An 18,061-nucleotide genomic window follows, 5' to 3' on the forward strand; every position below is an offset into this window, starting at 1 on the left:
TCTTTGATGATCTTAATGCAAGTATATAGCTTCTTCAATGTGCTTTGTGCAAGCTTTTCTTTCAGCTGGTTACAAAGCAATGGCTCCCTATTTCTCTTTCTTTTTAATTCACGTAAGAATGTTATGGAAGCCCTTTTAGGGTTATAACGAAAATAAACATAAAAAAACTTGTTAAAAAAACACAATATTTTTTATTTTTTTGGTGGCCGAATTTCTGCCAACCATGGCCAGGTCACAAGGTGACTTGTAGGTCAAGTGAGTCAAGCCACTTGACTTAGGTGTTCAGAGTCACAGGTCATTTTGACCTAGCATAGGTGAATCAACTCACTGACTCGAGCGACTTGCATGACTCCTGATGAGTCTCAATTCACTGGTCTATGTTGTTCGTGATGGAGTGGCAGCGATTGATAATAATGACTACAATTAAGAATATTGTGTTCTTATGGAATGTATGTGAAACTTTTTCCCATTTTCATATTTGACTTCCTTGTTATACAAGCATAGCGGTGAACAAAAGATCTAGTGCAATGCAGTTCATGGATCTTGAAAGGGTTTGTGGGAGGATCTAGAAAACCACACGAGGTGGATAGTTGATGAGTTCCTTTCACGTCAAGGTTTGTGGTAAGCTTGTTTAAAACCATGGGAGGAAAGAGCCTTTCATTGAATCAAGGTCATGAGTCACTTGGATGTGCTACAGGAATGAGCATACTGTAGATGAAGGGCTTGAGTTCTACCATGTTCACACTACGGTGGGGGGGGGGGGGGGGGGGGGGAGATGTTAGGAAATTGATAATTAGTGTTTACTTAAGTATTATAATAGTTAGAATGCCTAGACAATAAGTTGAGAAGTTTGTTATATTTGTTGAATAGGCGATACACATATATCGAGTTGTTAAAACAACTTATATATAGGTAAATTTGTTGTGGGATTTTCCTATTAGTTAGATGATCAAACTCCTATATATATGTAGTGTATTTGAGATAAAAGTAAGGAGGCATTGTATTATTTGTGTCAAATTTGTTTGCAACATCTTTGTTTATCTCTCTTATATTTATAATAGGCCCCTGCATTCTAAAATTGAGCTTCAAAGTTAATTTGTTGAGTAGGAAACTAATTGGAGGATGGAGGCACTTGAGGTTAGAGGGCATTCAACAAGCTTTCATGAGTCAATGAAACAACATTAGTGATGAAGCTACATTTGTCAAAATAACTAAAGCCAAGAGGAGTTCAAAGTGGTAGTGGCAACAGTCTCATATCATTTGTGATTAGAGTGGCAATGATCTACAATGGTGGCTGCATGCATCATAATGAGAACATTGTTTTCAAACCTTTTATTTAAGTGATTGGAAGTGTATGTCCCCAATCACAATTTTTGATTGTTTGCGAATGGATGTGTTTGTTCCCATTCAAAAGATGTTGTAAGTGATTGAAGTGTTTGTACCCAATCTTAATTTGTGATTGTTTGTAAATGGATGTTTTTGTCCACATTCATAAGATGTATGTGATTGGAAGTGTTTTTCCCCATATAGTTTGCAAACTTTGCTTGTACTCTCTTAGTTCCCAAGCACTCTAATTTTGTTTACTAGGTGAGATTTTACCAGTTCAACTCTCACATTTTTATAGATGTGGAAAAACAGATAAAAATGCCAAGATAGGCAAAATACTAGTCACAATGTGTCTTTCACATGTTTTTGCTATGAAACCATTCATTTTCTCTATGGAGATGTTAGTGTTTAATTTAATACATTTTAAAATTGAATTGTACATAATTTTGAGCACTTTCTAAGTTGATGATTTGCTGAGTTTTTGTTGAGTAATTGCCGAGTTTTAACACTTTGGGCTTGTCGAGTACTCTGTGAGCTTGAGAATGCAAACAATGGTCCCTAGTCACAAGAGTTGATGATCATGGCTGAATGTCTTTGTGTCAAATCATTATTGTTGTGAACAGATGTGTGTCCTTGTTCATGACCGAGGTTTGATAAATGTGTTTGCCCCTTTCCAAAATTGATTTAAGAGCTTGGGTAGATGTGTTAGTCCCTAAACTTGGTTCCATTGGTAGATGTGTTTGTCCCTATTCTTGGATGAGAGTACAACGTGTTTAGTGAGGTTAGCTCCATTATCGTTTGTCATGAGTAGATGTGTATGTCCCTACTCACATCATATTATGAACTATTGAACTCGGTCATCATGGGTTTAACCCAATATCCCTGTTTGGAGAATGACGCAATATGGGGGGGTGGGGGGTCGATAGGAACATAGTTCGTAGACTTGGATCGAGAGAGTACATGGCAAATACTCAACAAAGAGTCAACAAAACCTCGGGAACATAGAAAGTACTTCTAATTAAAATCTATGAAAGAAACATATATTTTCTTGGTAAATTTCAATTACAAAATTTATTTAGTAAAAAATTGAAATCTTGATAGAGAAAGTGCATGGTTCTATAGAAAATTCAAGTGAAAAACACATTTTACTCAATGTTTTACCTGTAGAACCATTTTCTACCCATGTTTTTGCAGATACAAAAATGTGAGACTTGAACTTGGGAAAATTTGCCCAGCAAAAGAAATAGAGAGTACTCAACAACTTAGAGAGTAATCACAAATTTTGTAAACCATGGCTATGGATATTGCATCATAGGAAGCGTAAAAATAATTATTTGCTAGGCTTGTTATAGATTGTGAAATAGGTTATTGTAGTAGAGGTTCAAATGTATCAAGTTGTTAAAACAACTCAACATATATAGGAAAGTTGTCTTGGGACCTCCCTACAAAATAGGATATAACAATCATATAAATATGTAATATCTAATTGAATAGAGATGAGGCAAATATTGAAATGTGTTATTTTGTAACCTTTCCTCTAATTGTTTCTAAAATCTCTAATACACAATTTATGGAGATTCAAACTTAAAGGATTCTTTCATGACACAAAATCAATGATCAAATCATGAAAATCAAAGGTTGTTGTTGGGTTAGAAGGTGCCAATTACCATGTCATGGGATGACAAGCAGCTCATTGGCTGAACCCTAATAGCTGTTAGTCCTAGGATAATAAGAGTTATGGGCAGGAGTGACACTATCACAAGATGAAGCATGTAGATGTCAATTGCTAAAAGCATAAAAATATTAAGAGTGTGGTCTCGACAGGGATCTGATAAAGCTGGGGGGTGAAGCTGAGTAACAGCCTGAAAGCATAGTGATAGTTTGCGATGTCAGGCAAGAAGAATGGAATGCATACTGTGATTGTATATGTTTGAAGAGGTTTAAGAGGGAGGTGCTTTGTGAGACATGAATTTGTGTGTGACAATGGACAGAAATGCTTACACACATAAACACACAAGGATTAACATAGGGACATATTATGTGTTTGCACTTCAAACTTTCATAACATAATTTATTTACTAATTAATATTGGTAAACAAATAAATTTTGGTAATGGCATGGGTGCACACATAATATGCTTGTTAGATGGTATTTTTGAATCCTTTCTAAATTGTTTAATTAGGAAATCAATATCACTGGATTGTCTAATTAGGAGGTGTATATTCTTCTGTGCATAGGAAGACACGTACCTGTATTCATTCAGCTGGAAGCCCTCCTATGATTGCAGAAGATCTCTCTGGAGCAAGCTTGTCAACTGCTTTGACAGGAGCGAGAATTGTGTACTTTGATGGGCGGCTTCCAGACGTAGCTCATATTGTTGCAAAAGAGGTAGCATTTTCCAGTCCTGATGCATTCTTTGAATTTTTGAAACAAAAAATAGATGTGAATAAAAGATATCTGTATTTGGTTGAGTCAAGGAAGAGTGTTATTTGGATATGTTGGTGCCAGTTGGCAACACAAAAATAGAGGCAGATATTCTATTCTTCTTGCCAGTGGACAGAGATAAAATAAATATGTATGTTGATTTTTTATGACATTGAGTTTGTTTTATGATAAACAGTTTAACAGTGAGAGCAATGCTATGAAAACTTCTGGCAAATATGTGCTAGGACCAGACTTATGCATGTTATAAATTTTGCACTGTTGCTACCTGTTAGTGTCCCTCTTGTGTTTTCTCAAATTATCATCAGTCGAGGTGCTGGATGTGATGAAATAAGTAGCCTAAAAATGATCAATTATTTAAATTATAGGAATATCATCAAATTCAAGGAAGCATCCATGCTTGTGTATTTTGCTCTGCAAGGTCTACAAATCAGATCTGTATATTTTCATCTTTTTCAAAGAACTCGCTATAGCTTAGAAAGTTGATTAATTGTCCACTCATCTTCATTATATAAGTTGCATCTAACACATACGATTAAATAGAGAATCCAGAGGATCCATGTGCCTGCACAAAGTATGAGAAGCCACCAAGTCAATCAAAAGGAAGGCCTCTAGTCCTAAGTACTTAAGGTTCTGAATTAAATAAAATTATAATATTTCTGTCCGTGCATTTGTGAGCACTTGTAATTTGATCAATGACAAATAAAATTGGAGTTTGAACCATAATCATTTACTTGCATTTCAAAGCATTGTCTTGTATATATTCTGAAAATTGTAAAATTCATATATCTTAAAACACAAAACTATAAATCAAAGACAAACAATTACTCTTCAACATAGTAAGGAGTGAACCAGCAGGGCTCATTACAATGATCAACTCCATACAGTCTACGACCAAACATACTCAAATATGGCAAGTCAAACAAGATAAATTAAACCCTTAAGATTGGACTCAGTCAAAAGAGACTAGCACCTTCTGTAGCTAAGAAACAAATAATTGATCATAGTAGTCTAGGAATGATGCTATGAAAGGGAGTTGTAGTATTTATAGAAGATAGGTAGACATCTCATGTACTAAGTGAACCTTGATGAAGGATTGTCATTGATGCCATTATATATGTTGTGTAGATGTTCAAAGTGGGAGTATAGCATGCCACAAATGATTGGAAACCCAGATACAATGAAACTAATATTATTAGGGAGTATGCATATTAAAGTCATATTGGAATCGTATGAGTAGCATTTGAGACATCATATGAGTAGAATATGAAGAGTAGCAATAGCATACATATATGAATCAAAACTCACAATAGTTTGCAGCGTCTTCAGCTACTCAACAACCCCATTTCAGAGCCCATCCGGGGCCTCTAAGGTCTTCAAAACTGAGCTTGAAGCTTTTGTACCAAAATTGCACACCAAAAATCTGCAATAACTTCATGAATACTCATGATATGGCCCTGAGCCTCAATTGGCAGGCCGATATATCCAAGATGAACATCCACCTTTGAAATTACGACAATCCGAAGTCGTATGACCGACTTACTAAGTAGCAAGCCTCCAGAAACAACTCTGCACTAAGAACCCTTATTCAAGAAACAAAAAGAAAATGTTTTTAGATGATGCAAGATTGCTCTTACACTTAGGATGCTCCTGCGTCAAGATATATATATATATATATGAGATATAAATTATAAATGCTAAGTATTATTATGTTAGAGAAATTAATATAATAAGACTAAAGAATACTATATATATATACACAAATGTCATTATATTCATTAATAAAATATATGTTAATGAATAGACATGTCCCATGAAGGGACATGTCTCATCCACAATGTAAATAAGAGAGAGATTGCTGCCTTTGAAAAACACATACCATATAGACAGTGCTAATACATTTGCAGTAATCCTCGTAAATCAACATGGTATCAGATTACGGCATCAGAACCATACTGCAAACGTAAGAAAGGAGAGAATAAGATTGGAGAATAGTAAGAGATTGTTGGCTTTGTGTGTCATTGATGACAAAATAGCTAAACTATTACAATGTCTATGCAAATATGGAGTTAATTAGAATATGTGTGATTAGAATATATGGGCTAGTATATGTGCGAATATGGTTTTCAAATGAAACAAGAGAATGACGTTAACTCACACCTATCTTAAAAGTGTATCTGTTGGATATTTTTTTTTATGACAATATCTTCAAGTTCAACATATTGAATGGTTGTTTGTAGGCTTGACACATAATAAAGTGTTCAAACATTTTTAAATATGTGAACGATTATGGATGCTCTTAGTCTTTTTCCACGGGATTTGTGTGGAAAGTAATCTGTAGCAAGTATGTGTGGACGAGTGTGTTCACTATGTCGTGTTTAAAAGAAATTTCGTAACGTTCCTGCACTGTGCGAGTGGACCTTTGGCTGGTTATGATTTGAATCCAATCAAGCAACTAGGGAATCCACCTTAGCGACAATAAAATCATTATACAATAGATCGGGCACAATATTGAGGCACGCTTAGTGGATGAAGTGGAAGTTAGGACTTGCTACGTGGAAGACCCAACAAAGGATTCCCTGTCAGCACATAATGCCACTAAACGACAAGGAGGAGAATGGGGATAGAAAGAAAGTATTTAGAAGGTGATGACATGGACTAGAGGAGAAAGTCATAGTATGGAAGAGGATTCTTGTATGTCTAGTTTCAAACCATGAATTTTCCTTCCTCGACAACTCATAGGCTGTGTGGGCAAGTTGGATTGACTAACAACTAGGCAGGACCATTGGAGTTAACGTAGCAAATAGGAAGGTCAAAGGAAGGCACACATCAAAAGAGTTAATGAAGGATAAAGAGGAATATAGAATGGAATAAGGAGGTGTTTCGTATAAAAATCAATGGGGCTTAAGAAATCAAAATGAATAAATCTTGCCACATGTGCACTAGCCTCTTCCTAGGCATGAGAAACTCCACGTAGGGGGCAGAGTTAAGAGGGTTCAATGTTGCATCAAGAGACATTGAGTGGAAAGTGCAACAAAATTTTTAAAAAAAAAAGATTTGACCATTAAATCAGTGAGGCAATGAATAAGAGGAGTCACATATGGATATATGAATTACTTGGTCATGAAAAATATTGGAGTTCAATCAATATAAGGATTAGTTCAATGTCTCAATTCAAGTCCTAAAGTTTTGAACATACTTCGATAAATATTCTTATCATCATAGTATCAAGGGGAGCCTAAGATACTACGGTAGTTATTAAAGACTAATTATCAATTAGTAAATAATGTTTGCTAAAGGATGTTAAGTAAAGAGAATCCATTAACAATAGAAGAGATGCGAACTTCAGCTCATTAGATTATTAATCACAGGAAATAAAGTAGAATTGAACGAGTAGAACTTCCACAGTCAGTGGGTGACCACGTTGAAAAGGTGGACCCACTATGATTGGTTAACAAAGAGAATAAAGGGAACAAATAAATATCCCTCCTTGAAGGTTATGCACATAGCACGGGTACCGAGGGACCCACCCTTAACTGATATAAGGAGATCTATTATGGGAGTATACAGGTAAAGATAAGGTATATTTATATTTTAATTTCTATACATCATTTATATAAAAATTATGTTATCTTATTTCTATAAAACAAAGAGATATGCTATAACCATTTATTTTGTTGTTAGGAATAGGCACGAGTTATATGTTAACATCCTAATTAATGTTAACATTCTTATTTGTATTTCTATATGTGCTGTAAGAGCTATTTTCCTTGATCTTTTCCGAGGATGTTCTTGCAAGAAAAGGAAGATTTGTATCAAATTCAGAGGGTGTTGGACGCCTCATCAAAGGCAACATTGGATGAGCAGCTCAAAAGATTTGATATTCAGAGGGAGTTTGAAAATCCATGTGTGTGATTGCACGATTTTAATGTGCCGAACCCTTGTCTACATCATGAGAAAGTGATGACTTTCAAATGATTATCACTTGTATTTGTAGAAGTTATTGAAAGGTGACGATCTTTCAAAAACTCAATCTTCTATTATGATGGACATCTTATGAAGATGTCTAAGCAAATCATGATAGATTATAACATCCATGGTGGACTAAGTTCCTTAAACAAACAATGGCCTTCTATTTTGATGGACATCTTTTGATGTCTAAGCAGATCATAATAGATGATAACTTGCGATGCATTAAGTTTCTTAAACAGACCATAGCCTTCTCTTGTGATGGACATCTTATGATATCTGAGACAGATCATGATAGCTCATATCTTGCGTAGTGGATTAAGTTCCTTAAATGGACCATGAATGTTTCTATGGTAAGTATTATTGAGGATACATTATCTATGGACATTTTTGAGTACTTGGTGAATATCATGTGTCTTGATATTCTGAGGCCATTACTCTTGATATCATTGAATGGTGGATATCCCTTGATCAAAGATATCCTTAAAACTTGCCATTATACACATTATATATGAGATATAAATTATAGATGTCTGAGTATTATTATGTTAGAGAAATTAATATAATAAGACCAAAGAAATTCTATATATATATAAATGTCATTATATTAATTAACAAGAGCTCTATGGAGCTTGAGTCCTTGTCTTTTGTCTAAAATGAATTGGTAGATTTTTTTAATATGTCAACTAATGGTTTGAAAAACTTTCTCTGATATATTTATCGGTTAATTTTATTCTATAATTAATTGTTAATTATGATTAACGATACATTTTCTAATTCGTAGATGTTGTTGTGTTATTCCATTAAACCAATGAAACTCAATTGACTTTCAACCAAGTGTCATATGATTCATTAAAAAGCATTGTAATAGTGATAAAAGTGATGTGTTTGTGAACTGTAAAGTGTAAAATATATAATAGAAAATAACATTTCAAATATTCAAAAACTATGATTACGTCCCTATTGTTGCAAATGAAATGCAAGCTCGTGGCTTTACAAACAAATGGTCACAAAAATTTGATTTTGATGCCAACAAAAGCATTAGTATTTTCACTTGAAAAGTACTAACATTGTGTCCACCTTAAGACACATTGATCAAATAAAATCAAGCGTGGACATGCGGGCAAAATTCGGTGATTTTGGTCGGTATAAAGAGGCATTCGTTTGCCAGGTATTTTCCGGATGCCATCAAAACTCCACCGTCAAACCACTTCCTTGTGGTTGAATCATCAATGATAGGATTTTTGCAAGATTTACTGTCGTTTAGTGAAGAAAATGGGGCTTACTTATTCCAGATTTTGGCTCTCGTCATCTCCTTGCAAGACAATTTATTTTTGAAAGCCCTAGATTCCTATTGAAAGTCAAAAGCTTTTGGTAGTTTTTGGATAAGCGTAGGGCCTTCCTAGTCACAACTTAAAACATATTTTCATTTCTTTCAGGAGTCATTTAGTAGTAATGACTTTTATTTGTTCCACGAAGCCCTCAATGAATTCATCTCTATTGAGTTATCCTCTTTATCTCCTAACTCCTTTTCAAGAGATTGATCAACATGATAGATGTGATTGGTTATAAGAATGAACTTCATAATGCTAATTTTGTTGTCCATCTTCATCATAACATCCCTCAATCTCAAAGTTTTAGGGTTTTTTTTTGTGGAAGACCATCCTTTTGCATTGGAGACAACAAGAATCTTCAGGAGACTGCAATTGGAAGTATCTTGTGACCAGAGACAAGAATCCTCAAGATATTTCCTAACAAAGGCATGTCTCATGACAACACAATATATGAGTGACCTAATTCTTGAAATTAGAATTATGTTTTCATGGTAAATTCTCAAAAAAAATACATTCACTACTATACATATATCGGTCATAGCTATAAATTTATATACTGCCACATCATAGGAGAGGTGTTACAAGTTAGAAATCTGTAACAATAGGAACGCGAGTAAGCGTGTGCTTGCTATCGTATGAGAAAATATTTATTGAATTGAAGTGAGATCACCGTCCATTAAACTAGAGACTGAGAATCTGTTTTTTCAACAAACATCCTTAGGCCATATTTTTACGTAAATACTCTTGCTTGATGAATCTTTCATAACCTGTCTTCAAAAGCATCGTTTGTATTCTCTATCTACCTAAGGATGTGTTATTTACCCACAAGGTCTTGGTAGAATGTGTAGCTTGAAATAATTCACCGCATGACAGAGCTTGATTTGCACTTATTTATAATCTAAAAACTCTCATGAGAGGTCCGATTTAAAACTATGGCGGGCTATTAAAGTTGTCGATTTAATTGGGACCCAACCATTGTACTTAATTATAAGCTTTGTTATTTCAAGGGAACACCTATGACTAACCTTGCTAAGCATTCCAGATTGTTCTAAAAATACCCATCTTAGTGGGAAGAGTGGAAAACCCAAAAGGACATGCATCAAAATACATATTTCAGTGGGAAGAATGGAAAACCCGAGCTGAGAGGGAAGAATGGAAAACTAATAAGCAAGCATCAAAATACAGTTTTTTTCCGTTAGGTTTTTTCAGTTTTTACCATATAAAAAAGAGAAATACATACATTTGCAAATGCGCATGGTAGGATATGCATAGGCAGAATGACAACTCTTTTGGATGTGAAAACTTTGGCTGCCATAGTGCACGCAAAGATTGTGGGTCTTGTTCCTCCTTTTTCAAAGCTTCTTGCATGTCCTCCAACTTCATCCTTAGAGTTTTCAGTAACTCTAGGCTGAAAAATTGTTGTCGATTTAGAGCTTATCTTTTGGTTGACTTAGGAGAAGCATATGAGCTCCGGTTTGCCCTAAATTTGGAATTACCATTTAGAGCATTGGAATTTACAAGGCATAAACTGGCTTGAAAAAATGCAGGCTTCTAGGCAAAGCTTGAGCTCAAAGGTTTCCTAATCTTTTCCCACTTCGGCAGTTTGATTACCGAGCATTCTCAGATTCCCCTGTTCTTCATGATACTTGTTGTATCTTTTTTTCATGTAATACAATTTATTAAGATTTGGGTACTTTTTGTTTTTGAGATAATCGATCGGAAAGGAGTTTCAAGATGCGTACAGACAGTTCCAATCTTTGTGCTCAGGAAATAGACATCTTTTGTTTCTGTAGTTGTGTTCCAAAAGTAAATATAAAACAACGCATCATAATGTTTTTAGGGATTTGGCTGGGCATGGAGGATTTCACAAATTCAAAAGGAAAAAGGAAAAATCTAGCAAGAGGTGTTACTTGTTTGGAGTGTCTTCATATGGTAATTAGCAATATTCATTGATGCCTCTACACCCTGCTCTGATGAATTATGAAGAAACCAAGACAATCCAAGCAGATTAAATTAGGGCGCCAGTGGCAGTTCTTTGTCAGTTGGGAAGAAACCTTGGCTGGGAGTTTCAGGAAGAAGCCATGGCAGGCTATCCTACAACTAGGTCTTTCAAGAAGATTCCAGAACTTTGGAGGAAGTTTCTAGAATTTAATTTCTAATAATTTTTTGTATCAATAAATCAATTTTACCTCTAGGAAAATTCAGATCAGCCAATTAGAAATAAAAAATTCATGACTAAAAATTAATGAAAACATAAATCAATTTTTGATTTGAACAATATATGATTTTGTTTATAAAAGTTAAGGACCACAACTGGAAACATCAGTTCCCTGCCTTATCTATAGATAAGGCAAGGACTTATAAAGTATATGTTTATGAAGAGACATGCATGGGACATGTCTCTTCATGTCTCATCCACAATATAAATAAGAGAGAGATTGCTTCCTTTAAAAAACACATAATATATGGGCAGTGGTAATACATTTGCTATGGTCCTCATAAATCAACAAGAAGAAAAGAATCAATCTAAATTAGTAAAAAAATTTTGGTCAAAGGGCTGACTAAGCAGCAACAAGGGTAACATTGAAAACAATCATATTCTCAGATAAAAAGTACAGTATGACAAAAAACAAAAGACAATGATTAAGTCGAATATGACACAGCAAATAGTTTTGCGCAGCATCTTCAGCGATTGGGGTTGAGCAATGAAACATATATTCAACAGCTTATGTGTTGGTATATACCAGTCAAACTTGCCAGAAGACTGGCTATGAAGCAGATCATGTGCGATCAAGATATGCATGGAGCAATTAAAGTAACAGGAGTTTAAAATGAATCTTATAAATCATTTGTTATACAACAACGTTGAGGGAATAAGGACCGTTGTATATGGAAATGATATCTTCACTCCAATATCATTGAATTCCGTTCAAGAAGAGCTGTCGGGTGTAGATATTGAAGACAAAATAACTTGCTAGATTATTGAAACAGATTTTTTAAAGATGTTCAACTTGCTTAAAAATAATGAAATATGTGAACGATATCATACGACGACAATGAATTAGAAACGCTGTCCAATAAACTTAGAATTAGTAATATTTCTTATGGACGAGAACATTAAATTAATTAAAATGAGGCCAATAAGGTGTTATTAAAAATGAATAGGCATGAGACACCTCTTGTTTCAGGAGATATGACTTGTATTTGAAATTAAAACATGAAATAAAGATTCATTTACATACAAAAAGATAAGTCAGCGGAGTGAGGGTGAGAAGAGTTATAAGGAACTATAAAAGAAACATATATATTCATAGTTGTTATCTTTTATATATATATATTTATTCATATTAGAGATGTAAGTGTGAAGAGTTAAAAAGAGAATAAATACTAAGTAAAAGATTGGTTGGCTTCAGATTAGAGAGTAAATTGCATCCATCATCAAGTTGAGTAAGCAACTCTAATAAGGCGGAATTTCAGATCTATATTCAGAAGTGAAGTAGGTTTTGCTTCAAGGTTGGTGCTATCAAATATTCGGAGTTGCAGCTTCCATTGAGTTGGTACTTGTAAAATTAGAGGTTGGAGCCTCTAGTAGGTTGGTGCTTACAAAACATTGTAATATAACAAATTAAAATGAGAAGACTTTATTTGCCTTCGTTTTCTCCCACATTGTGTTTCCGTGTAAAATTGTGTGTCAGTATGTTTATTATTATATATTTTAGCATTTGACATTATTATGTGGATAAAAATTATAAAATCATTATTATACTGATTCACCTCCCCGCTAATCTTGTTCCCTTCAATTGGTATTAGAGTGGTTTCCTTCTACAAAGCCTAACTGCTTGAAGGTAGATCTGAAGAACACATGGATAATTCATTATATAGAATGAATATATTAATTTGTAGTGTTTATTTATAAATCTTTATAAATATATATTCATAGAAATTATATGTTTAATGTTTGATAAAAGTACCGATTTATTGCCTGTTTTTTCGCTGCATTTTTGATAATTTTGAGTTCAATTTTTTTTAGGCAAGCCGAGTTATTGAGGAGTTTGAGTTTTTAAACTATGGTATATGCAATGACATTTTCTGCCAATCAAATTGCTTCACATTCTTATCTGTTTTTGAGCATTACAATTGCATTAACAAAATTTCTAACATAATTAATAATGATTTTTTTTTGATCGATAATAATAAGTTTTATATTAATATGAAAAATGTTCTAGTACATTCATGAGGCCTTTGTTTGGCTGATTTCCAACAATCTCCCACATACAAACTGCCGCACGCTGGTAGATCATCTAAGACACACCCTACAATCACCACCCGAAGAGCAGAAGCCAAAAAGACTATACAAACTTGACACAACTAACACAAAATTGGCCCATACTACGAAAATATGGGCATATGCACGCAACCAAGAACAAACCCTCAAGCGAACCAACCTGCAACCTCTTCCCTTGAGAAATTCATAGAAGGTAGTCTAGCTCAAGCAACTCCCATCTTTAAACCACTTATAGCCATTGTTTGACGCCCACATTTCCCAACTCCACCAATAATTGGAACCACACCAACACTAGGAACACTAGTAACCTCAACAAGAACACCACCTTGCACATTACCTGCCCTCTTCTTGGCCTGTGATTGATGAGGAGGGATAGGGTGCTCGTCCTCCCCCTCGGGAGTAGAGTACTTCATTGCCGTCACCTTCCTAGAACATTATTTGTTCTTCTATTGCTGCTCTATTTGCTTCAATTTTGTCGAGAAATGACACTAGATCTTGCCGCCCCTTTCACATATTCACCATTTGTACCTCCTTTAGATAGGAAAATGTCTAGACCAGAAGTGGCTGCAACTCCTCATCCCCATCACCAATCAGACACCATAACCCATGGTACAGGTGTAGAACCTGTTGTCCTACATTTTGTCACCACAAAATGTTGGTAACAACACACAACTTTTTCAAGCTAGTTTAGCGTATCTCTAAGTTGAATTCGATACTCAATTTGATCGATCAATCGACTTCAATTCATATATCAAATTGTTTTATTGAAGGCTTTCGTCAAGTCTTTTTCGTTTTGCTTTCTGTCGAGCCTTTGCTTGATTTTTGAGGCCTTCATCGTCTTTTACTTTTCTTTTGAGTTTGCGTTTGTTGGTTTTCAATCCTTTGGTCTTGCTCATGTCATGGCTTTTAGTTTCCCCTTTGATTTGGTCTAACCTAGAGCATAATTGGAGTTGCTAGCCAAGAGATATGGTCGTTTTAGTGTCTCAAAAGTGGACCTTTTTGATGCAACAACATGAAGTAAAAATATCATGTTATATTTTTAATTTGATGTTCATTTTTTGGAAAATATAACTTTCACTTTATGTTATGTTTTTAAGTTACTTTATCATTTAAATTTTCACTTAAAGTAACTATTGTGCACTTTATGTTATAATTTTAAGTTGAGTTAGTTTTTGATTTTTCACTTAAAGTCACTATATAAACTATATAGTTTCAGTTTAATATTTGATATTTAAATCAATGTCATTTAAATGTTACTTTTTAAATGATATTTATGTGCTATATTTTTAATATGATATATAAATATTGTTTATGTCCCATTAAAGTAACATTTTAATGAAATTAAATTGATATATATTTGTTAAATGACTTTAAGTCATCAAAAGTGGACATTTTATATGCAATTACATGTAAAATCCATCAAAAGTGGACATTTTACATGTCACGACATACAAAGTTCAACTTAAAAGCACGAGACTATCAAAAGTGGACCTTTTTGGTGTCATTACATCAAAAGGTGAGTTTATATGTCATTGCATCAAAAACATTAGATGTCACTTAAAATATACAGTCCTCCCCAAAAGGTCCGATTTTGAGCAAATGCAAGTTTTAAAATGTGTTATGCACCCTAAAAGATTCGATTTACTTTGTTGAGAGTTTTTAAAATATGCATGTCACCCCAAAAGGTCCGATTTTAACTAAAAACATATTTTAAAACATGTTGTGCACCCCAAAAGGTCCGATTTTGGGAGAACACATGCATTTGCTCTCCAAGAACCTGATTTTGCTCATTGTGAGAGATTTACTTGGTGTTTTTGCATGAGATCTTTTCCATTAGGTCATTTTTGCTTGGCAATAGATTTTCTAGCACCAAAAATGGATTCATCTTGCTGAAAATCATTTTCTTGAGCTCTATCCTAGGGCATGTTTTTGAAAAAAAAATCAAAAAATACCATTTTTGATCAATGTTTTTGCTCCAATACGAATCGATTTGTTCTTATTTGGTGATTACTTTGCATATTGGTGCATGTTTGGGTGTTTAAACACGAAATCAATTTGATCACGCTCCTTGGTGAAACACGTTTTTCACCAAAAACGTCCCATAAGCATGTGCATGCAAAACATTGGATCTTGGAGCATTATTAGGGCATGTTTTGGCATCATCCTCCAAATACTCCTTGTTTGGTGCCTTCTCCTATTCAAATTTGCAAGAGTTTGAAACATTCAAAACGTTTTTGAAGACATTTTCAACATTGGAGCATCTTTTTCCTTCATTTTTGGCACTTAATCTTCATGTAAGTGGACTTTATTCTTTGTTGCTATTTAATTTGTGCTTATCTTGCTGATTTTATGCACATTATTGCTTGATGATTGCCACTTGTTAAAATCAATGCCATGGAAAGTGCATTTTTCCTTTAAAAATGAAGAAATTGTTTATTTTCTTATTTTTGGTTTTTCCCCAATTTCCAAATTCAAATTTATGTGTTGAAGTGCATTGCATTTTGACATGTTTGAGTCACTTTTCAAAGGTACGTTTTTCTTTTGAGTTTTTGTGCTTTGTGCTTGCTTGCTAGTTTTCTCCACTTTGGAGAAGTTACAAGTTCTTTCCCAATAACTTGTTTCACTTCATGCGAAAGCATAATCACGTTTCACTTCCATCTTCCATGTCACGATACTTAGCATCTCGTCTGATAAATGCGAATACATGTTTTCCATCTCATTCACCATTTGCACATGCATGTAATCCGATTTTCCACTTCCATTTTCACTCATTTCACTTTTCGCATTCACTCTCACAACACAATTACACGAAAAGCCTTACGTGTAATTGCATGCAAAAGGTCCAATTTTGACTAAAAGTCACTTTTTGAAAAGTAAAAAAGATTTCATTTTCATTTTTCATGTACTTTGACTTCACCTTTTCACCAAAGATGACTATAAAACTCATTATCCCTCTTCCATTTTTCATTTCCATCTCTCCATATGCATTTGCGCCTGCATGAACAAATACATGTTTCCGCATCTTTCCATGCTTTGCACTTCATCCTCCATTCGCACTTGCATGTAAAATGCATCCTACATCCGCATTCACATCTCATCTCACCTTTCATCTCCCGTTACATGTTGCATTTACATATACTCATTTTTCATGCAGTAAAGCCTTGAAAATCCTAAGTCAAGGTTGAAATCAGCAATCTTCATTCGCACACATTTTCATACATTCCATCTTCACACATTTCCATTTCATTTCATTCCATCTTCCATTTTCCATCTTCATAACACTTCATTCCGCATTCCATTCATTTCATCTTCATTTACTACATATGCATGATGATTTCTTTCTAAGATCATTTCATTGGATCTACAAAGTCTCCAATCTATTTCTGAACCTTTATTGCTGATCGCAAATCAACTTGTATGGCAATTCCTTCTGAGACAGTGATTATGTTTTGAGATTTATGTGTTGCAGCGCAAATGCAAGAGATGCCCTCATTATCAAAATCCAAAGGAAAGATGAAAGAGTTGGCTCATGCAACTCCATCATCAATTGCATCTATTATTGATAATGTAATGGACACAATGATTGGTCATGTGGACATGGCTGATTTTCTGCGAAGAATTGAAAATCCTGTTTGTCACGAGATGAAGCGCATCAAAAGAAGTAACATTCATTGAGTGTCTGCATTTCCTATGGCAGCCATGGAACTTGATTTTCTTCTTGGTTGTGCACGGTGTTTTACTCCAAAATCAAAGACAATCAAGGATGTTGACGACAAGGTTGTCATTAGCCTTGATCCAGAGGTCATTGACCAGATTTTTAAAGTACCACATAAAGCAAAGTGTGTAGATTTAACCAAGGAATCATCTTTGGCATGCTGGAATGGGCAAAAAGGTGATTATCAGAAGTATGTCAACCAATACTGGTTAGAGAATAAAAAGAACTTCTTCTTAAGATGGCCAAAGACCTTTTATCGGTCTAACTTCAAACAAGAGTACAGGGATCTCATCATCCTTCTCAGTAGAATTTGCGGTCTCAAAGATTCTATTGACTTCGAGCCATGGATTTACAAATTCATCTTTCAAATCATGGAAAACAAAGAACACATCTTTTGGGGAGAGCTCATTAGCACTGCACTTTGCCAACAGATAGGCAACATGGGAACTTCAATGCCCTTCTACATGAACTCATATTGTTTACATTGCTGTTGCCATGGGATCTTTCTTTGGTCTCTCAATTAGGGGAGATCATCTTCAGGTTCCTGTTTGGGATTACTATGACCAAGTCACTTTGGCAAATAGTAAATTTCATTACAGAAGAGTCCAAGGTGCTTTCTTTGGGCATTTTTGGTGCTTATTTGGTAGACAATTATCTGTTGAGAGAGTATCTGATGCAACATGGGAAAAGGTGAATCGATACGACTATATTTTCATTTAGTTACCAACTTTTACATACTTAAGAGTTGGGTATTTCAAAGGCAAACTGTATACCTTACCTAGGTATGCTATAGATTGAATCATCTTGATGGAGCTAGTTAGACAACTCATGGATGTGCAGAGTGATCAACATGCTATGTATAGGCCTGGTTTCGGCATTACTTCAGCCAAACCCTTGGCAATTGGCAACTATTCAGTCAATTCTGTGCCCAAAGCAAAGAACATGGAAGCAGAGTTGTAGTTGATCACCTTGAAGAAGTTCAAGGCTAGA

The 18,061-nt window shown here is 34.6% G+C and overlaps 1 protein-coding gene across 6 annotated transcripts in view; it reads left to right on the forward strand.

Annotated features, from left to right (window-relative positions):
* The window catches only part of LOC149554547 (pfkB-like carbohydrate kinase family protein), a 225,161-nt gene that overhangs the window by 71,696 nt on the left and 135,404 nt on the right, over positions 1-18,061 (forward strand). For all 6 annotated transcript variants that reach the window (XR_016364384.1, XM_089828594.1, XM_089828596.1 and 3 more), the window contains one exon: positions 3,564-3,714. Coding sequence is in view for 5 of the 6 variants with exons in the window: in XM_089828594.1 (XP_089684720.1) it covers positions 3,564-3,714 (151 nt within the window). In the remaining variant the exon portion in view is untranslated. The remainder of the gene's footprint in view (positions 1-3,563; positions 3,715-18,061) is intronic.

The sequence above is a fragment of the Cupressus sempervirens genome, chromosome 5 (genome assembly GCF_028749045.1).
Source record: "Cupressus sempervirens isolate cs-2001-9-10 chromosome 5, ASM2874904v1, whole genome shotgun sequence".
Lineage (NCBI taxonomy): Eukaryota > Viridiplantae > Streptophyta > Pinopsida > Cupressales > Cupressaceae > Cupressus > Cupressus sempervirens.